General features: G+C 40.1%; 1 protein-coding gene across 1 annotated transcript in view; it reads right to left on the reverse strand.

The window, feature by feature from the left end:
• LOC127417036 (uncharacterized) overlaps positions 1–23,377 on the reverse strand; it is a 374,311-nt gene extending 350,934 nt beyond the window's left edge. The window contains exon 1 of the mRNA XM_051656723.1: positions 22,192–23,377. Within this exon, the coding sequence (XP_051512683.1) occupies positions 22,192–23,325 (1,134 nt within the window). The 5' untranslated portion in view covers positions 23,326–23,377. The remainder of the gene's footprint in view (positions 1–22,191) is intronic.
• Between the last annotated feature and the right edge of the window lie 22 nt (positions 23,378–23,399).

Below are 23,399 nucleotides of genomic sequence, written 5' to 3' on the forward strand. Positions count from 1 at the left end.
TAGCTGTGCATCACTTACACTTAGCTTAACATTCTTTATGCTTCCTTTCTAAGTGCCGATAAAAGTTTGACGTTGTTCCAGCCGTCTCGGTAAGCATTGCATTGCAGAATTTACATACTGCTGTATGTTTTCTTTTGGACACTTTTTTGTAGATTAACTCTTTGTCGTTTAGGTCAGTGATTCCAAACCAATTTTCTGCCACGGCACACTTTTTACGTTTAAAAAATCCCATGGCACACCACTATCCCAAATAACCATCGTCGATATTTTTCCTTTTAAAGAACTTGTCCATGTTTTCTGTCTGTCTTAGTAGCGTGAACTCTGTTTGAATGTTTGAAATTCGACTATGCAAAAAACGCATAGGTACACTGTATAATGAGGTCACAGATGCCAAGAGCGCTAATTGGATAATGAAAAACCAACAAATTTGTGTCTTTTCCAATTTGTAGATTTGTTCTTGCAAATTAATTCTTGCAATGGCACAGCAAATACATTTTTAATTTTTTTTTTTTTTTTTTATTTACTGTATTTTCCGGAAATAATGTCGCACCTGACTATAAGTCACACCGGGTCAAAATCACATTGTTGATAGAGAGAAAAAAAACACTTAAGTCGCACTGACAAATGTTGAATCCAGCAGGCACTAGGACCCGCAAGCAGCCGCCCATCCTCCATTCACTAGTTCAGATGTCAAAGATTACAGTACCTCAGAATCTACACATCATATCATGGTGTTTTTGGACTTGTTTAAAACAGGAGAATTTGCTTTTAATAATTGCATGTAACAGTTTTTCATATTCTTTTTATGTTTCATGAGAGAAACGCAACAAGTAAGCCACATCTGTTCATAACATCTGTAACTCTATGCTGTGCACAAATAAACAGATTTTAGACTTTGAGTAAAACTACACATGTTGTATTCAGTTCATTCATTTGGTTCACTGACTGAATGTTTTTTTTAATTCAAGTGTGATGATGAAGCATCATTTTGTGAGCATGTGAGGAGTTGCGTTTGACAGCGGACTAGAGTTTGTTAGAACAATACTGTTATGATGGACAAAATATTTAAACTAGTTGCATAAAATACTTTGTAATGAAAAATAGACTTAATTGGCAACTTTAAAACTCTTCTACCTTCTCTATGCCTTCACTAAAATACTGGGAAAAAAAAAACTGTATTTATTTATTTTGAGGAATCTGATAATTTTCCATGGCACACCTGACAGTCTTTCATGGCACATTAGTGGGCACAGTGGTTGCTAAACACTGGTTAAGGTAATTAATTCCTTACATTTATATAGTGCTTTTCTAGGCACTCAAAGCACTTTACATAGGAAAGGGGGAATCTCCTCAACCACCACCAGTGTGCAGCATCCACCTGGATGATACAACGGCAGCCATAGTGCGCCAGAATGCCCACCACACACTAGCTATTGATGGAGCGGAGAGTAGAGTGATGTAGCCAATTCAAGGATGGAGATTATTAGAGGGCCATGATAGATAAGGGCCAATGGGGGGAATTTGGCCAGGACACTGGGGTTATACCCCTACTCTTTACGAGAAGTGCACTGGGATTTTTAATGACCATAGAAAGTCAGGATCTCAGTTTAACGTCTCATCCGAAAGACGGTGCTTTTTTACAGTATAGTGTCCCCGTCATTATACTGGGGCATTAGGACCCACACAGACCGCAGGGTGAGCACCCCCTGCTGGCCTCCCTAATACCACTTCCAGCAGCAACCTTAGTTTTCCTCAGGAGGTCTCCCATCCAGGTACTGACCAGGCTCAACCCTGCTTAGCTTTAATGGGCAATCAGGCAAGAGCTGCTGGTCGATTCCGAGATGAGACTGAGACCTTCAAAAAGTTGTCTCGAGACCGATCACAAGTACTACAACACTGGCTCTTGGCTTACTTTTGCTGACTGTTCTACAACAGCAGAAGCAGACCACTGTGCCTTCGCTTCTGCGGCCAATTGAATGAGAGTAAATTATTTTTTGCCTGTATTATATCCAGGCATGTATAAAAATTGCCCTGAAGTGTGCATTCAGCAGGGATGCTCATGGAATAAAACATCTTCCCTGGCATGTAAAATGGGGAAGATTGTAGGGAGAATTGCCTTTATTTTATCTAGATATGTATTAAATCCGCCCTGAAGAGTGTATACAGCAGGGACGTTCATTGATAAAATCTCTTCCCAGGCATTTTGAGCAGGGAAGAGTGTGTAAACATGGTTGATATTGGGAACAAGCTGGTCAGTCACAATTGCCTCAGCATTCCTGTGGGAGGACAGCGTGTGGTGCTTGTGTGACTGTGTGTTTTGTGTACACTTTTGCTTATTGAACATCAAATTCTGTTAAGCATGAGACCCTTGGTCATGGAGACAGAGGCTGAATTTGTTTCGCAATCTCTCAGTGTTAGCTCCCCAGCGCAAGCTGCAGGGGGAAACTGAACTATATTCTGGTTGTTCGGCTTTCGAGGTGTGTACAACGGTGAACTCAACCCAATACTAACCGAAGGGCAAACGGGAGAAATGGATACATTTATACGGTCCAATTTCTTTCACTGAATGGTGGCTCACCCTTCATAACAAAGCTAGCACGTCAGGCTCATCTGTAGACCTATTTTTAATGTACATTAAGTTATATTACGCGTACCCCGAGACCCTTGGTCATGGAGCCAGAGGCAAAACTCAAGCTGAAAATATTCAATGCTCGTTCACCAGTGCAAATTACGGGGGAAACTGAGCTAAATTGGCACAGCTTCAAGCATTCGAGGTGTGAAAAATGGCGAACTTGACTCAATAGTGAACACCGCTTCATTATTAAATACTTCAGCAGGCTTCGGCCGGTCAGAAGACTGCGGCCCTCTGAATGGCGCCGATACAAACCCCAATCGCTGGTCATTTTTTTAAATGAGGGATCATAAAAATTGCATTTTGTTTTTATTTAGTTCTGCCCCGAAGAAGCTATTTGACATAACACATCCTCACATATGTTCCACACGACAAAATAGTAACTGAATTTACACACATGATCCTGTTAAGAAGTTTACATACCCTTGGTTTCTAATATGGTGTGTTGCTTTCTCGATGATCAATGACTGTTTGTGTAATAATTGTTCATGAATCCCTGCTTTGTCCTAAGCAGTGAAGATGTCCACTTTTCTTAAGAAAAAACCCAACTAGAGTAAAATTATTTGGTTTCTCAGCATCTTCTGCACATTTGAGTTCTTCCCAACAGTGGCTAGAGATGAGGTCCAGATTTTGACAATTGAGGGACTAATACACAACTATTACAAAAGGTGCAACAATTGTTGATGCTCAAGAAGGCAACATAAGAACCAAGGGGTGCAAACTTTCGAACAGTATGATTTGTGTAAATAAGAGTAAATTTTGTGTTATGTAGCTTTTGAAGGGCAGTACTACATAAAAAATATAATCTCTTATAGGCTATTTGTATACATTCTGAAAGGGTTGTGGAAACTTATAAAAACAAAAGGGTTATGCAAACATCTGCACTTAACTGTATAGGCTATATAGTTTGTGAATATTTATATTTTATTTTAGATTTATGTTTTTCACAATTTAACCACATTTTAGCTTTTTTAATGTACAAATTCCATGTAGCCTATCCTATCCATATGATGTCATATTGCATGTGTAATTATGAAATTACTTCACAAAAATTCACAACATTGTAACCAAAAATTCAAAATACAACCCCCACATCTGAACATATAGGTGCTTGTACTACGTAAAAAGTGCAGTGTAGCTGTCTAAATGTGACATTGTCTGATTTACTTCCTTGCTTGTGGGGAAATGAACATTACAGAAAAATACTCGCTTACATATTCACGTGCTGCACGAAGAAATGGATCGGCTTCTTTCAGCTTGTTGTTGATTGAAAATTTTTTATTGGTGCATTTCTACTTGTGCTGACTGACAAGATGACAAAGAGTGCGTGCCAAGCGTGTGGCGTCATTGCCATGGTATCCAGATGCATTTCAGCAGATTTGCAGAAAGACTAGAATGAAAGTATCATCAAATCAAGGTGCAACGCTTCAAAGACAATAGCGAGAAGGAAAATGAATACATCAAATGTAAGTAGAAAAAAATCAGTGAGCCTACCAGCTGAAACCAGGACATAATTACAATGTTTAGAGAATTGTCGGGACACCGGGACACACCTCTTCAAAAGGGGACGTCTGGTCATCCTACTTAAACGCAACGAGAAAACAATCCCTCATACAACATTTAATGCCATGACCTTATGAATTAAAGACTTGTTGCTCCGATTTAAGACCTTTTTAAGGCCTTAATTTTGCGGAAGGGCGAAATAAGACTTTTTAAGACCTTTTTAAGACCTGCGGAAACCTTGCCAGAGCGGGCAAAGGTAGTCGAAGCTTGATATATTTCAATGTCTTTCCATGTTTAATTATTTGTATGTTAGCCTTTTTGTAGAACCACAAGTCACATAAACAATATCAAGAAAAGTAGAGTGCAGTGTAAAACATGTCATAACTAAACAAGAGCACCTTCATTGCATATTAACTGGATGTGCCACGGTGATGACAACTACAAACTAGCATTAAGTATACCGATACAGTCCGATTACAGATGTGAAATAGGTTGTAAATCCTAAGCAATTAACAAACTAAACTTCCTGCTGAAATACAGTACCCCTGCGGCTTTCATGTTCCACAAGCAAATAGCTTTTTTCAAAGAGTGAATACATGAGAGCATATTATGAAACCTTATTACAAAAACACTGTACTTCTGTAAAAAAAAAAAAAAAAAAAAAAAAATATCCTCTTGGCCAAAAGTTAATGGAGAGATACTCAGAAATGGACAGAGCCAGCAGTCATGTCATACATGCGAAAGCAGGCTATTTGTATTTTACTTGGAATAAAAGAAGCGACCACATTGGCCCTATTAGGACGGGACAAGATTTCCCTCAAGATGTTTGGTAAATTCATGTCACAGATGGACTTAGTGATTTCAATCCTGCACAAATTGAACATGTCTGTGTTTTTCTTGCATTACTTTGGTAAAAATTAGAATAGTAATGTCTGGATTGGGGTATATTATTTTAAAACTCTTCTTTCATAACTAAGGCCAAATGTCTGGTTTCATTTTGGATTTAGGCAGGGTTTCCCGAAGCAATAAGTAAAATGTTAGCCGAACATAAGTAGTACTTCATCTCTATGGAACGTTTCCCAAAAGCATCATCTAAGTAGCAAGTAAAAACTTGGTAAATTAACTTGCAACTTGCAAATGGATCTTAAAGGAATTAAAGTTAAAGGGATTTTTATAATGCATTTTGATCATTGCAAAGCCATTTCCGAGAATAAAGTGTTGATAAAAATATGTATATCACCTTTAAAACATTTCTGAGTTGTACTTGGAAATGTATAAGTGATCTACATAAACAGCCATTGCTCCTTCATAAAATATTTTATGGCATTACTTAAACTTAAAGTGTGTAACTTTTATGATGTGGTGCTATAAAAAGTACTTTTTTTTTTTTCTTCATCCAGTCATGCACAACATTTACACAGCCAGTAACATGAGTTGGGGACGGAACTATCTGTTTGTTTGATCAACAACAGTTGGGGGCCTATTCGAGATTCTGTTCAGGGGCGCTAGTGGCTAGTGGAAATTACACACTTCAGCTTTAGACTTAGACCTTTGTGCAGACTTTCTTAGCAAAATAACAGTTGGTAGTACTGCTGCCATCCATTACGATTGCCATACATTCAGAGCATATGACCTTCAGAAACATCCACCTACAGACAAAAGACACTCCCACATTAGAGAGATCCTAATTCCATCCCAAGCAGTATATTAAATCACAATGTAATCTCATTAGTATTCATATGTATTAATATGTTAAATTTGCTTACGTTTGCATAGACATTGAAACGTACAATATTGGTGTATTAACAGCATCTAAATGTAATCATTTTGTGTATGAACAAATGTAGACACACAAATGTTTACAAATCCTTATTGAATCCAATAATATTTAATTAATATAATTTATTCTTTTTTATAATCAATGATATTAATTAAATGTTCAATTACATCACATTTAACTCAGTTGATGCATTTACCTAATTTGACATTATAATGGTTTTATTCTGTTCTGTGTGATTTCTGGTGCAATGTTTGTCTTGTTTCAAAGAATTATATAATTTTAACCAAGACTAAACTTTAAAATTTTAAAATTAATACAATTCTGTAATGGTTTAATTATTGCTTAAAGGGATAGTTCACCCAAAAATGAAAATTCTCTTGTCATTTACTCACCCTCATGCCATCCCAGATGTGTATGACTTTTTTTCGTCTGCTGAATACAAATGAAGTTTTTAGAAGAATATTTCAGCTCAGTAGGTCCACACAATGCAAGTGAATGGATGCCAACAAGCTCCAAAAAAACACCAGATGAGGTGCTGACAAACCTCAAGCATGACCGCGGATGCAAGAAATAGTGAGCACACACATATTGCTAGCGTCTATCAGAAATTATCAACAAAGAAGCGCCAAGAGACTAACATCACGTCTTTCAAGATGCAATGTCTGACCGAGAAACTCAAGCGAGCAAACTTCGTCAGAGACCTCAAGAAATACATGATTGACATCTGTTGCCTTAAAGAGACCAAAGTAACTGAACACGTCAACAATGAACTAGACGGATACAGAGTAATTCTTCTACCAGGAAAATGCTGCCACTATGGAATGGGGTTCGCAATGAACAAAAAGGCCAAAGTGGTTGATCAGTGATTGAATAGCCATCACTTCTTTCAAAATATCAAAAAGAGTGAGAATGATAGTCATCAAAATCAGCAGGGGAAAAATGTTCACTGCACACCCTCGATATTTTGAATGACTCAAAATATTTGATGCCACTTGTTATCCCAGTGAACAGTGAGCAGCCATAGCTTCAGTCGCTCAGGATCAATGATAGGGAATCTGTGAAAAGTAAGTCTTTCCTCTTGCGATGATGCCCGTGGATGTAATCAGACTTTTTCAGTAGGTTGAGGCATCCAGGATAAGTACACACATGCACCATTTTGAAAAAGAAATAGATACAATTACAGATCTATAGCAAAACCAATTCAGCTTCTGTATAACATTTCTCCTCTGTTGTAAACAACTCAAGTATTTCTCACGTCAGCTCATGCAAGAACTTGCAAACACTCTTACATCACGCGAGAGGCTGCGTGACCTCGACACTCGTGAACGTGCTTATCACAGCTGGCCGGAAGAGAACATTTTAGTAAAAAAAGTTTTAAATATTGATCTATTTCTTTCACACATCGTTTAGCTTCAGAAGACATTATTTAATCCACTGAAGTCGTATGGATTACTTTTATGATGCCTTTGTGCTTTTAAGAGCTTAAAAAATTTGGCACCCATTCACTTGCATTGAATGGACCCACAGGGCTGAAATATTCTTCTAATCTTAATTTGTGTTCAGCAGAAGAAAGAAAGTCATACACATCTGGGATGTCATGAGGATGAGTAAATGATGAGAGGTTTTTCATTTTTGGGTGAAGCATTTATTAATTTGTTTTATTTTGGGACTCAAAAGAACTTTTTGATAAATATACTGTGGCTCCAAAAAAAATAACGTGACCATAAAATACATCACAAAAGTTCCATAAAACATTATAAAAGTAATCCATTCCATTCATGTGCTACAATCCAAGGGCATTTTCCAAATGGCATTTTTGCGACCTTGAAAGGCACTTCAGGAAGGGGACGTCACTCGAAGGGTCGTTCCAAACAAAAATAAGAAAGTTAATATTTTTCACAAAGGGCCCTTTTACAAGACTTTTAGTGAAGGATACATTCAAACTGCAATGCCATGCTCCCGTCAGAGTGCCCATCAAGAGCTCTGTCTTTCATAGTGAGTAGGGCATAAGAATGATCACTTTCGATTGGAATTCGCCCCCAAGTCTTCCGAAGCCATATGATAGCTCTGTGTGAGGAACAGACCCAAATTTTTCTTTTTAATCAGTGATCACAGAGATCCAGGAGAAGATTTTCAGCAAATAACAACTTAAATACTTCACACAAAACTATTGTATATGCCATCAGCGAGCACTTTGAATGCAGCACATTGTCGTTTGGATTACTTTTGTACTGTCTTTTTTTCTGAATAAATTATTGTAATTAAATGTATCTGCCTGTTACATTACACATTACCAGGCACGATCATATTTTTTTTATCAAGAAAATTCACGTTGGATCATAATTTCTTTTTTTTCTAGTAAGACCTTTTGATATTAGGGCAAAAATCGTATTCTTGATAATAATTTTTGTATTGTTTTCCTGTAAAAATATCCAAAAATCCTTAAAACAAGATCAATTTGGTTGATCTTGTTTTAGAAACAACACTGCATAAGATATTTTGGTTTTTCAGAGAATGTATTTTTAACATGTGTATTTTGTCTTACTGTACTGGCAGAGTTTTTATAGTCAAAACAAGTGAAAAAATCTACCAGTGCTGAAGAAGTAATCCAAAGTATTTAGAATACGTTACTGACCTTGAGTAATCTAACGGAATACGTTACAAATGACATTTTACAGCATATATATATATATATATATATATATATATATAATCTAAATGACATAATGTCTGAGGACAGGTTTAGTGGTTACTAAGAGATAATGTAATATAATTTTGATCATATAAGATGATAAAAATAAAATAAATGGAGAAAAAAATAAATAAAATGGCACATTTGGGTTAAAACATTCTGGTGGTCTTCCCAGATTAATTTCAGGTAAAAGTGTAGAACATGTCTTCATATGAATGCCATGCTATCACACAATGCGTAAACTATATTTCATACAGTATGTTGCACTTGTTCATTATGGAATGTATTTTCTATTGGACTGATTTTTATTTTTCTCTGCTCTAGACTTCAGTGAAAAAAACATGATCTACAAAATGCATGCACACATTATTGGTTCTGGTACAGCATGTTTCCATTGATATAAAGATGCAAATCATAGCTGTCAGAATGAAATAGAGATGAAATTGTAAAGTATAATGAGAAATGATCATTTAGACAATGATCTGAAATACAAATGTTTAATGAGATATTAAAGACTGGTAAACACAAGTGTGGTGACGACATATACATATATACATACACTGTTGATAGATTTAAATATATATAATTGTAACGTAGAGGCAGGCTGAAGACAGGAATGGAGGGGGGGATTGGGGTGGAATAATAGGGTTCAAAACAGTGTTACTATGAATGCTAACTTTAATACAGTGAAAAAGACTTTTTTAAGGTCCGAAAAAGAGGACATGTCCGGGAAAAAGAGAACGTATGGTCACCCTAACTTCACTTCACTTCACTTCACTAGACTAGACTAGACTAGACTAGACTAGACTAGACTAGACTAGACTAGACTTGACTTGACTTGACTTGACTTGACTAAGCCAGATTACCATAAACAAGAACAATGTTACACAATCAAAACAAACATCAGGGCTTAAATACACAGACTTGGGTAACAAGTTAACAAGACAACCAATCACAAGACTAACTAATAACTAATAACAAGATAACAAGACAATAAACACATGAACCAATGATATAACAGAATTGATAAAAGGATAACAGGACACATGAACATAAACCAATGAGAACAAGACACATGGAACAAGAGAGGATCACATGAGCGAACAGGAGATCACACGACATGACACATGACAATGAAACAGGAACAGGAAATAAACAATGAAACTTAAAAAAGAAAAGAGTACAAAGACACAGACACTACTGCACATGTTACAATAATATTGTGTATATTATAAATAATACAATAATTTATATGATCATTTTAATAATACATCATATATTTATATATTTAAAATATAAATACTAGGGCTGTCCATTTAACACATTAATTTAGTGTGTGTATGTGCGTGTGAGAGCAAAGGAAAGGGGGATCGTGAGAGTGCTTTCCACAGATATTAAAAGTTAGGCAGAGGCTATTTACACTAATTGCAAATAGCCACAGATGATTTTTACACTCTGGTGCAAATACTGGCAGATACCATTATACCCCTGTTTAAATACTAACATACATTATAAGGGCATCACTGCAGTTTTTTTTTTTTTTATTTAGTTAATTTTATAGTCCCTCAGACACCCTACACACACCAACCCCTACCCCTAAACCTAACCATAACTTACAAAAATTAACCATGGTTTTACTACAGTAATCATAGGATCACCATATTATTTTTCTAGTAAAATAATAGTAACCACAAAATTAAACATGGTTCCCTTTTGATGTAGCGCAATGACGGGACTACAGTACATCAGTGGTATCACGTGGTCAGAAGCCTGTATACAATCACACCAAATTATTGGCTGATGGCACTTAAGCGACACCCATAGGGAGAAACGACATGGGCTCCATATAGGCGAATTTCGTCAGATTTTCTTTACTTCAGTGCACAAATTTTTCTAAGCCCGTGTTGTTACTAGCAACTCATGCCAAAGAGAGGACTATGTTCTCCCTTTTGAGTGACAACACGTGAGGATGTCGTTGGAAATGAGCAGTTCATGTGTGGATTCAACCGCATTGTGAAAAAAGCCCGATGGCGCTTCATCGAGGCTCTGTCAAACCATACAATCTCTGAAATGAGCCATGTGAGCCCCGAGGTTCCGGCTCTTGTCCTAAGAAGGAGGACTGAGGACAGGCACCAGATTTTTTCCTTGTGTCTCTCTCTTCCTCAGGACAGATGCACCATTCTCACTGTCGAGACATGCTTAAGAAACCACTGGGTACATAATTTGTTTATAGAGTCCATTTAGTATAAAAATTCGGGTTTTAAGGATAGATTACGGCTCAGTTTTTAAAGCGAGCATAAAAAAACAAACAAACAAACAAAAAAAAAACTCTTATTCAGAATCCAGCCTCTGTTAATTTCTTCCCCTTGTTCACATATTCTTCCCCATTATAATGCTAGGGAAGATGGTTTATCTGGCATCCGCTGCTGTAAATACATTCAGAGTGACCCCTTTTTATACTTGCATGATCAAATTTGGCCACTGTCCCCATGGCCAAGGGTCTTGGAACAGGCATAACAGGATTCAGTGTATAGTATAATAACCTCAAGTGTTCACAAATCACATTTTCATGAATGTCACACACTGTTTACCCCATCAAATGCTGGGGCCATTGTGGCAAACCTGCTTGCTCCCAATTCCCTCCATGTCCACATATTCTTCCCCATTCTAATGCTAGGGAAGATGGTTTATCTGGTGTCCTCTGCTGTAAATACATTCAGAGTGACCCCTTTTTATAATTGCCTGATCTAATTTGGCCTATGTACCCATGACCAAGGGTCTCAGGACACAGGCATAACAGAATTTGATGTATAATAAGCACAATTGTTCACAAATCACACTTGCATAAATGTCACATACTGTCCCCACATAATGAATGCTGTTGCCATTGTGGCAAACCAGCTTGTTCCAAAAAAAAAAAAAAAAAAAAAAAAAGCATTACCCCCAACATTCATACACTCTTTCACGTTCAAAACACCAGGAAAGATAATTTTTCTGTAAACGTTCCTGCTGTAAGCACACTTCAGGACAACATAATTTAGTCATTATGCCTAAATACAATAAAGGCCTTCTTCCAACTTCAACCACTGAAGCATGCAATCCGTCCCGTCCCATGAGAGTGACATGTGGGTGCTACCAATGTCTGTTACCATGGAAAGGGATTCGCTCTCTGTAGATGGGCATTCCATTGGAACAGGTGTATCACTACGATGTGCTGTGTATAAAAAAAAAACATCCAGCTCAGGGAGTATGGATGGGTTAGCAGTGCTGTTGGCATTGCATTTCGGGGCAGTCATGTCCTTATCCCGTCAGAGAATGAGCATTAGATCCGCTGATTGTAGAACAAATCTGGAGGAGATTCGGCAGAGTGGAAGTGGATCTGTTCACGTCGAACAAGATGTCACTCTGTCCCCTCTGGTTTTCTCTCTTGCCCCCGACACCGCTGGGCATCAATGCACTGGCGCATCAGTAGCCGACAGTGCATCTTTGAGCGTTTATACCAATCAGCCTACTGCACTAGGTTCTGCAGAGGGTTCGGGATGTTCAGGTTCAGCTTTTGTTAGTGGCACCGTATTGGCCATCTCAAGTGTGGTTTAGACTCTGGTCTCTCTCCTGGAGAGAATATCTTGGGAGATTCCAGTCAGAGTGGATATGTTGTCTCAGGTGCGGGGCATCCTGAGTTATGGACATTGTGTGTTTGGCCCCTCAACAGGGCTCTCTTTTGAATGATGGCTTATCCCCGCTGTGGTTGATACCATCTTAAATTCTAGGGCTCCATCAACGAGAAGGTTATATATGTTTAAATGGTGTATTTTCACTTCTTGGTGTGTGGCATGGAGTGAAGATCCAGTCCACTGCCCTGTTGGTTCAGTGCTGTTTTTTTTTTGGTGGAGCGTTTTGGGGCCAGGGTTACCTCAGCAACGCTTAAAGTTTACGTAGCTGTTATAGCGGCTGAGCATGCACTGGTGAATGGAGTTTCTATTGGAATACATTCTCTTGTCTCTCTTGTTTTATGCATGGAGCAAACAGACTTAGATGTTTTCATCCCATCCTTGTCCCTTTATGGGATTTATATATGGTGTTAGAGTCACTCTTGGCTACTCCGCTCGAGCCTTGAACACAGTGGTTCTCAAATTTATTTGAAACAACAAAAAATTTCGTGCATTTTTAAACTCCGGTAAACTTCTGGTAAGAATAAACGACTGTGATTGTCCCATTCTGGCCAACGCTGAGAAAAGTAACAGGTACTACATGTCAGCGACAAGACAGAGGGATGAGAGGATGGTGATAGGCTGTCCAAGTTCCAAAAGCACCATAAAAGTCGTCCTTAACTCTTGTGCCTTATATATCAATTCTTCTGAAGCCATTCGATAGTGTTGCGCGAGGGACCGACTGAAATATCAGTGTTAATTCGTTGTTTCCCCTATTTGAAACTGGTGTGCAAGACATCTTTGTTTACATAAGCACAGCTGAAAGCGCAGCTGACACTATTACATCCTTTGTGCAGTTCGCGTTGCGGTGCCTGCCAAAAGTTGAAACAACAGCAGGAGAAAAAGCAGAGGTGTAGAAATTGCGCACATTGGTTCTTGAGTGTATTGTCACTATTTTTGCTGAATGTGTGAAAGTGATTTGAGAATGGGTCAGTCCCCCCATGGGGCGTGCCCCACACTTTGAGAACCACTGCTTTAACATCAGTATCTGATAAGTTTCTGACTCTTAAAACAGCCCTGTTATTAGCATTGGCATTGTTTAAGAGGGCTGGTGATTTTGCATGCCCTGTCGATCAATCCCTTGTGTATGGATTTTGCGCCAGGGTTATCTAAGGTCATGCTGAGATCTCGCTTGGGCTATTTGCCTAAAGTCATCTCTACATCCTTTGCTCGCAGATTGTTAATTTGCAGTCCTTTTCTCATCCAACATTTGAATCGGAGGAGCATAAGAGGCTAAATATGCTATGACCAGTACGGGGTTATGTTGACGGTACTAGCCAATGGCATAATTCAGAGCAGTTGTTTGTGTGCTTTGGTGGCCGCAACAGGGGTATTTCGATGTCCATGCAAAGACTGCCTCATTGGATTGTGGATGCAATTTCGAGTGCTTACGAGGCACATGGTTTGCCTTCGCCTCTGGGTATTCGAGGCAATTTTACGAGGAGCATGGCATCCTCATAGGCATTGGCTAGAGGTGCATCCTTGGAAGACATTTGTATGGCGGCAGGATGGTCCTCTCCACATACTTTAGTTAGATTTTATGATTTAGACGAGAGTTTGACTCCTGCTTCCCAAATTCTTTCTGGTGGAACAGGAGAAAATTCAAGAGGTTTACATTTCTTTAGCTTGCTTGTGCGCCGCTATAAGTATGCCAAACAGGCTTAGAGAGTTTGCAGCTACTGTTCGCATGGCGTGATGGTATTCATCCCAATTGCTTCATCATGCAACGTCAAAGTTTCTTCAAAAGGGAATGTCTCAGTTATGAACGTAACCTTGGTTCCCTGAGAGGGAACGAGATGTTGCGTTGCTGGCCATATGCTCTAGTTGCGCATAGGCTTGTGCCTGGTACAGAAAATCTGATGAAATTGCACCAAGTGTTCGCCTATATGGAGCCTGTGACGTGGGTCCTTTTGGGTGTCGCTTAAGCGCCATCAGCCAATAAATTGCAGTGATTTTATACAGGCTTCAGACCACGTGAGACCACTGACGTAGTCCCAATTGCATCAGTATACAACGTCTCATTCCCTCTCAGGGAACCAAGATTACGTTCGTAACCGAGACATTATTATATTAATATCACACACTGTAGTAACACCATGGTTAATTGCATCAGAGCTATAGTTTCCACCAAAAAACATGGTTACTACAATATTACAGTAAAACCGTTGTTAATTTTATCCAGATCAAACCCTTCTCTCAACTCCTCGACCTTTACTGTGACCAAATCTCTGTGAGGAATCACTTTTATTTATTATAAAGTAGTATTATATGAAATATTAAGAGTGGAGACATGGAAAAAAGTGAGACAAAAGGCAGTATTCTAAGCCGGACGTCAGCAGGACAATGCATCTTCACACCATTGTTACACCTTGAGCTACCAAAGTGACACATGAGGGCATAGTTTGTCGTAAACTCCTGTGATTCCACCAGTACAAATAGTCATTTACTTCTTTTTTTTTAACCTACTAAACATTTTAGCCATTAACCAGCTCAAAGTCTCTGCCCCAATGTGAAAAATTCTAAAATCCCTGCCTTCATTTGACCAGCAGTTGACCTCTAAGAAATCTCGAGCTTGGTCTGAGCAATGGTGGACGGAGTTAGTGTAAATAGCCTTTGCCAACAACATGCACTTGCACTTAATGTAAATAGACACACCGTAAAAGTTCAAGGATTCAAAATCAAGGATTATATAGAAACTGCTGTATTGATCAAGTCATTGGAATGCATTTATATCAAGGCTTTGGGCGGAACCCTCCTTAGTTTCACTGTGCATTGGCGTCTGACTGGTGATATCTCTCAAAGCTGTATTTTGACATGTCAACATGATGTCAACAAATTCCTCAAAGTACTGAACTGCCACATACTATCTCAACAAACTCATTCTGCTTAGCTGGGACTTGCCACATGTCAGATGAAATCTCCTTAATTAACATTCCACATGTCTAACTTTACAACACTACAGACTGATTGACTAACCGACGGGCTGATTGTAAGTTCATAATACAGAGAGGCTTCAAAGAAGTGACTGTAGTCCTCTTTTGTTAGTGTGATGCTAGTCTCTCCAAGCCAGACTTTTCACTATCAGGATAAATTCTGGTCCCCTTGCAGTTTATTTTTGGCCAAGAACCATCCACTTTGACTGGAAGAGACCATCTGACCTATATGTAAGGTGACAAACAACAGTTAGATTTAATGATACCACAATAATTAGGGGGAAAAATAATGGCACAGTTGTACAGAAAAAAGAAATTAGTAGGAAATGTGTGTAGACTTTGTGATCTGAATATTTGTTCATCCAAAAGTAGTAAGTTTACTGTTCTAACACACAAATATTAGTTCTGGATGAAATTACTGTAAATGCAGTAGCCATCCAGTTAGCTTAAATCGAAGTCTGCCCGCCTTTTGAGTTTATTCGACATTTGACAAGTATTTGTTACTAGTTTCTAATCCTTTGATTTCAGTTGTTCACAGTAAACCCTTCCTGACTTGCATGGCTTTGGTAGTAGAGGCTCAATAGCATCTGACAGAGTGTGTAATTTCTTCAAAGGCTTATAGATGCAGTGTTGACTTATGAAATGGAGGACAAAGACCCAGTGAATTACGCCTGACTTCCTGCCCTCCACCCAGAGGTTTGCAGTGTGTGGCAGTCATCCACACTGATATACTGTAATGGCTTCTGAAGGACCTTGAATGCCCTGAATGCAGATATTAGAGTGAGAATGTTAAGGTGAGCATCAAGTCAAACCACATAAACCCATGATGGAGGTCTAGAGCCTTTTTTATTATTATTTCACCAAGGACTGTGCTATGAAACACTTTCTTAATCAACATGATTTCATAGAATCACTTTACTATGCCTACATTTTTGTAAAATTATTTTTACATGGCTTGTTGTACGTATCACTGCTGTTTTCTTTTCACATACATGCTCTGTTCCTCAAGACACAATGCTATTTTATGACATCTAAACACTTTTACTATAGCTCATGACTTGTAAGGTGAGGTATTTTAACATTTGCATTACATAACCAACTACATTTACAAGCTTGTTCCAGTATGATTAGGTTGCACATTAGCACAACTGATAAATCATTGCACTTGTAATTCAAAGGACCAGGGGACGAGTCCTGAAGAGCATCCAAGTCAACACGTGAGCCGAAAATGTCATAGAAGCACTACTAAATGATGTCGTTGCTTCAGCAAATTGCTTTAATGACACTATTGATTAAGTTTATGTTTAAGGTTTAGGTTAGGGGGAGCATTTAACTCAGTTTTAGCGCCACACAGTGGACATTTCACCTTGAAACCACTGCAATACGTGTAATGAACTAGGTAACTTAATTTAGCAAAAATGTTGATACAGTCACTGAATTTTCATGAGATCAGGCTGTTCATTATAAATAGCCCAAAAATGATGTTCCTTTCTTTGTGTCCTAGCTCCTCCCTCTTTGAATGCGAGGAAAGAATGAAAGGAAATGAGGATGGAGGAAATGAAGCAAGATGTAAAGGTGTTTGTAAAATAAAATGTCCTTGCTCACTTAACCTTCACTTTATCTTTGCACATATGCATTACCTCGGATTGCTTGCTGTTATGTTGTTGAAACTTGATTTATTAATATATTAATCTTAAGAAATCTTTATAATTCACGATGCACTATTGAAGCATGTGACAAATATGGTTTATTTAAACTGCAAAAGTTAATCATGAATTAAGGAAGCTTTATTTAGGATATTGAGGAGCACCCTGTATGTAGTTGGGATGAAGGTGCATTTCGAACTGCTCTGAGACAAGTACAGACACAGAACACACTGAAGGCTAAGTCATTCACTAAATAGGGAGCAAGGGAACATCCTATAGCTTTCCTATGCTGCCAAGTGCATTCACTCCTAAAATCTGTCCAAAGGTTCAGTTTCAGGCTGCAGATGATGTTTGCACTACTCAACATGTTTGGCAGACATGGGACAATGATTATCAGTACACAGACTTAGAATTTATAATGTATAATTTTATTTGAACATGGTTGGCAGTGATTGGATGATGCGGGTCATTACTTGAAATAAGAATTCATTCTGCTAATTTCTGATTGGTAAATTGCTTCAGCGCTAGCTATCACTTGTTTGTTTGACAGTGAAAAGAGAGAACACAGAGATTTTGTTGACAAAATAAATAAAAAAAACAATAAAAAAAAAAAAAAAAACACTGTAACATAAAAGTCAAGTCAAATCATTTTTATTTGTATAGTTATTTATTTGTGCTTTTTTCCAATACACATTGTTCCAAAGCAGCTTTACAGAAAATCAGCTGTAATGTTTGTAACGTCTCAAAAACATGAATAACCAACACACCTGGAAACGTAATAAAAAATTTGATTAAAAAAAAAAAGACTTTCTATAGCTTGGTATTATTTAAAATTTCAAAACTTAGTCCCGCTGTCCACATATGTGGACATTAAGTTTTAGGAAAACTATTTGCTCTAGATTTTTATTTATTTTTTATATTTATTAGATGCTACTAGTTACAATTCAAAAAGGGTCATGGAAAATGCACACAACATTCACTCTCAGGTCTCAGGAGGTTAAATAAGTAAAGTACTTGGGAGTCACGGACGTGTGAACGGCGAGCTCTGTGCTCTTTGCTAGTTTTAACACTTTTAATGATATAAACTGGTGAGATTCGATACACTCTGTTTCATAACTGTTCTAGGAGGACAATATGCCAAAGAATTCTAAATCCTCGGGATCTGGAGACATTAAAAGACACTTACGTGCTCAAGCTGATACCCCCGAGAGGGCCGCAAGCCAGGGAGTCGATTTTGTCGGAGAAGTGCGGGAAGTGCGGCAAGAGATGCTGAATATTTTGGCAATGCTGACGATGGTCAGCAAGGTGCATTAACCCCACGCACGACAGCGCGAACTGCCGTCCATCCCTCCAAACTCAAACAGTCCATGTATGCCTTCGAGGATGTGTTGCCACATACAGAGAAAAATAAATCATATAGTTGGCATTTTAATGTTTCCGTTTTGCAAAAACCTGTATTCCAACAAATGCTAAAGACTGAAATCAATGTCTATATAGAGACCAACTGGTCTTCAGTATCCTCTGTGGGCATGGCTTGGGAGGCACTTAAGGCGGTTCTTAGGGGTTGGATCACACAGTATCCCTCATTCACCAAAAAATCCAAAGCACAAGAACGTGAAATTGGAAAGGAATATTAAAAGTGCCAAGGCAGAGCTAAAGCACAGAATGTCTTCTAATGGCCTCAGAGAACTGACCCGGTTGAAATACAGATATAATACTATTTTGTCATGTAAGGTGGAGTTTTGGCTATTCAGGGCAAGACAGTCATACTTTGAGTCGGGGGACAAGGTATGAAAACTTCTGGCAAGATATATAAAACAGAGAGAGTTTTGTTCTACCATTCCCTCAGTGAAATCTGCTGGTGGTGAAATATTTACCCCAGCCATTGATATTAACAATGCTTTTAATGGATTTTATCTTGATCTCTATAGTTCCACGTCTTCGTCTACTTAAGAGGATATTAGAAACTTTGTGGAACCATTAGAACTTCCTAAACTGATGACTGAGCAAAAAAAAAATTCTCTTGATTCTGAAATAACCTTGGAGGAGCTTGGCGAGGTAATTAAGGCCTTGCCTACAGGCAAGGCTCCGGGGCCAGATGGCTTTCCCACTGAGTTTTTTTAGACCTTATGCTACAGAACTGACTCCACTTTTGCTAGAAGTTTATACGGAATCATTAAAGAATGGAAAGCTTCCGCCAACCATGACACAAGCCCGGATCAGTCTGATTCTGAAAAAGGACAAAGATCCAAGCGAGTGTAAGAGTTACCGTCTAATTTCCCTGATCCAGCTAGACGTTTAAATATTGTCAAAAATTTTGCTAACCGACTAAGTAAAGTTATGACATTTCTTAAACATATAGATCAGGTGGGGTCTATTTAACCGGAGAAGTTAAGTTACACCCCATTATCTCGCATTTGCACTTGGTATGGATAAAAGTGTCCAGAGTGTTTAATTGGGACATTTATTTAAATGTTGCCTCGAGCATATGGCTGAACCCAAAATTATGTATTAATAAGTCCCCTTTCTGCTGGTCAGAATGGATTGTGAGGGAGGTTAATACGCTCTGTGACCTGTATGAGAGTGGAGTGTTGAGATCCTGTGAAAGTATGGTTCAACATTTTGGGATTCCCAGGTCTCAGTTCTTTAGGTATTTACAGCTGCGCCACCTGCTCTGTACTATTTTTGGGAGTAGCATACACCCCCCTAAAGGAGCAGAAACTCTGGGAGTGGTGATTACTGCTTTTGGAAAAGGTCAAGAGGCATCAGTGTATTACTCCCTGCTAATTCAGAGTCTGGGAGACGGAGCTTCGGCTTCTCGCAAGAGATTATGGGAGAAAGATTTAAACTTGGTATTGGAGGAGGGAGTGCGGGCTAGGATTCTAAAAAACGTTAAGTCTACATCTAGAGATGCAAGGGTCTTAAAGACACACCCACCTTCTGGCGATGCCAATCAGAAGATGGGGACACAACCCATGTTTTTTGGTGGTGTGTTAAGATCCAGGAATTTTGGTTGAGGGTTCAGAGTTTTATGTGTGACATATTGGGTTCTCAAATTTAATTTTGCCCCAAACTGTATTTTAGGAGATAGGGTAGTCATTAATATAGTGGATAGGTACATAAAGAATTGGGTCCTGGCCATTGTTATGATCGGCAGACGGGTTATTCTTAGGGGATGGAAGTCAGCTGGAGCGCCCTCATTTCGAGAGTGGTGCACGGAGATGGGCAGGGTAGCGGCATTTGAGGAGATGTCTTATAGAAGGCTGGGCAATCTGGGCTTATAAAATGGGGCAGATATTTAGCCTTTTTGGAAGACTCTTGGGGAGGGGCAGTGAAGAGAGATCTGTAGTTTTAAATGTGTGTGTGCAATTTTATTGTTTTTTTGAAGGTATACTTTGTGTGTGTGTGTGTGTGTGTGTGTGTGTGTGTGTGTGTGTGTTTTGTGTTTTTCTTTATGTTTCTAAATATGTATGACCACTGGGGTGCGTGTTTGTGTCGGGTGGGGGGTGGGGTGATCGGGGGAAGCGTTTAATTTTATATAATTTGATTCCACATTTTCTGTTATGTTTATTTCATTTGTGGAATGGAATCAATAAGAATTGTTAATAATAAAAAAAATAATAAAATCCTCAAAAAATACAAAATAAGTCAAGTATTTTATTATCATTTATATGTAGAAACAGCTTCACTGTACAATAAAATTCATACATTGTGCATCTAAAAGATGCTTAGCAGTAAATTTATAGATAGGAAAGAAAAAGACATCTCAGAAAAAAAAAAGAAAACTATTTAACAAAAACATTTGACCATCTATGTATGCACTATATGCATACATCCAGTCTACATTTCATGTAGTGTGAAAGTGAACATTCTGGGTTGTAATGAAAAGTAACAGTCATGAGTAAAAAAAAAGAAAAAGAAAAAAAAAAGCAGCTGTTAGACAAATAATTTAAGCTGTTAGTTTAGATGTAACTAATGCATTTTACGGTTATTTTATAAAAAAAAAAAAATCACAGTGTAACAACACTCTTTATAATGCAACTGCTATCTTTTAAAAGGGCTTCCTATGTTGTTGGTGCATACAGGAAAATAATTTTGATTATTATGAGAAATAATCATTAAGTGTAGAAAACGTCATGGTTACTGGTGTAACCTCCGTTCCCTGATGGAGGGAACGAGACGTTGGTGTCGATGTAGTGACACTAGGGGTCACTCTTGGGAGCCCGAGACACCTCTGGTCTTTGATAAAAGGCCAATGAAAATTGGCGAGTGGTATTTGCATGCCACTCCCCCGAACATACGGGTATAAAAGGAGCTGGTATGCAACCACTCATTCAGGTTTTACGCTGAGGAGCCGATATAAGGTCCGGCCATTTCAGCGGGTAGTTCAGCGTTGTGGCAGGAGAGACCAACGTCTCGTTCCCTCCATCAGGGAACGGAGGTTACACCAGTAACCATGACGTTCCCTATCTGTCACTCACTCGACGTTGGTGTCGATGTAGTGACACTAGGGGTCCCTATACAAAACGCCACAAGGCTGAACTGTGTTACGTGAACTGGCGGTGTGTGGTGGGCAGACTTGCTGTGTGCCTCATAGCCAGCGCACCAGGTCGACACGTAACCTCCCCCAACACAGTTATGAGTGTCGAACGGCCCTACTTGGGGACAAGTCGACTACCCAAAGATAGAGACGGGCTTAACCCAGTCGTGGCCTCTTTTCCCCTTCTCTTTTTCCACTCCCTAAAAAAGAAGGGGGATTATCCGACTGGGCCGCCAGGTCTAGTCGGGGGTGTCCCTCCCAAGGGGAGGACACTGCGGAGACCACACCTCGCCCCAAGAGGGGGGATATTTAAGTGGAAGAATACATCACATGGTCTTTCCAACCATGTGGAGAGCCTTCAAGGTAGATCCTGCCCAATGGGGGAGGAGGTACTACAACATGGAGACTGGGGCAGAGGGGCTCTGCCCAAGGAAGACGCCGTTTGCCAGCAGGGAAACGAGCTAGCGGAAGATATAGATCGCATGGGGTTAGCCTTACAGGGAACCGCCACATGCGGAGCACCTACCCCAGCACCGGGCTCTTAGATAGCACGTGTACTGGGCCGGCAGTGAGTCTCTCCGAAGACTCGACTGCCACAGGGCTCGGAGGAAATCAACCAGGGAACAACTTTTGTGAACACTACTGGGAATTAACAGCACACGTCTTCAGCTCAAAAGGAGGTGGGAGGCGCTATGTGCAAGCGATACACCCGGCCGGCTATCCCGGGCTTATCCGCTTGTGTTGCGTGCCACTACCTGGGACGAAACCGGTTCCACCCGGAGGTTGTAGAACCTTGCAAAGGTGTTGGGTGTTGCCCAGCCCGCTGCTCTACAAATGTCTGTTAGAGAGGCACCTCTGGCCAGAGCCCAAGAAGCCGCTACACCCCTGGTAGAATGGGCCCGTAGCCCTACCGGGGGCGGCATGTCTTGGGCGAGATATGCCATAGATATGGCATCAACAAGCCAGTGGGCGATCCTCTGCTTGGAGACAGCGCTTCCTTTCCGCTGTGCACCGAAGCAGACAAAGAGCTGCTCAGAGAGTCTAAAGCTCTGCGTGCGATCCAAATAGATGCGCAAAGCACGCACCGGACACAGCAACGCCAGGGCTGGGTCTGCCTCCTCCTGGGGCAGCGCTTGCAGGTTCACCACCTGGTCCCTAAAAGGAGTGGTGGGAACCTTGGGCACATAGCCCGGTCGGGGTCTCAGGATCACGTGAGAATAACCCGGACCGAACTCTAGGCACGTTTCGCTGATAGAGAACGCTTGCAGGTCACCTACCCTCTTGATGGAAGTGAGCGCAGTCAGGAGGGCAGTCTTCAGGGAGAGTGCCTTCAGCTCGACTGACTGCAAAGGCTCAAAGGGGGCTCTCTGTAGGCCCTGAAGAACTACGGAGAGGTCCCATGAGGGAACGAAGAGCGGTCTGGAGGGATTCAGCCTCCTAGCGCCTCTTAGGAACCTGATGATCAGATCGTGCTTCCCTAAGGACTTACCCTCAACTGCGTCGTGGTGTGCTGCTATGGCAGCAACGTACACCTTCAAGGTGGAAGGGGACAGCCTCCCTTCCAACCTCTCCTGCAGGAAGGAAAGCACTGATCCGACTGCGCATCTCTGGGGGTCTTCGTGTCGAGAAGAACACCACTTAGCGAACAGAGACCACTTCAAGGCATACAGGCGCCTCGTAGAGGGGGCCCTAGCCTGAGTGATCGTGTCTACCACCGCGGGTGGTAGGCCACCTAGGTCTTCCGCGTCCCGTCCAGGGGCCAGACATGGAGATTCCAGAGGTCTGGGCGCGGGTGCCAGAGGGTGCCCCGTCCCTGAGAAAGAAGGTCCTTCCTCAGGGGAATTTGCCAGGGGGGAGCTGTCGCGAGGAGCGTGAGGTCCGAGAACCATGTCTGGGTGGGCCAGTAGGGCGCTACCAGGATGACCTGCTCTTCGTCCTCCCTGACCTTGCACAGTGTCTGTGC

Source organism: Myxocyprinus asiaticus, chromosome 26, assembly GCF_019703515.2.
Source record: "Myxocyprinus asiaticus isolate MX2 ecotype Aquarium Trade chromosome 26, UBuf_Myxa_2, whole genome shotgun sequence".
Classification (NCBI taxonomy): domain Eukaryota; kingdom Metazoa; phylum Chordata; class Actinopteri; order Cypriniformes; family Catostomidae; genus Myxocyprinus; species Myxocyprinus asiaticus.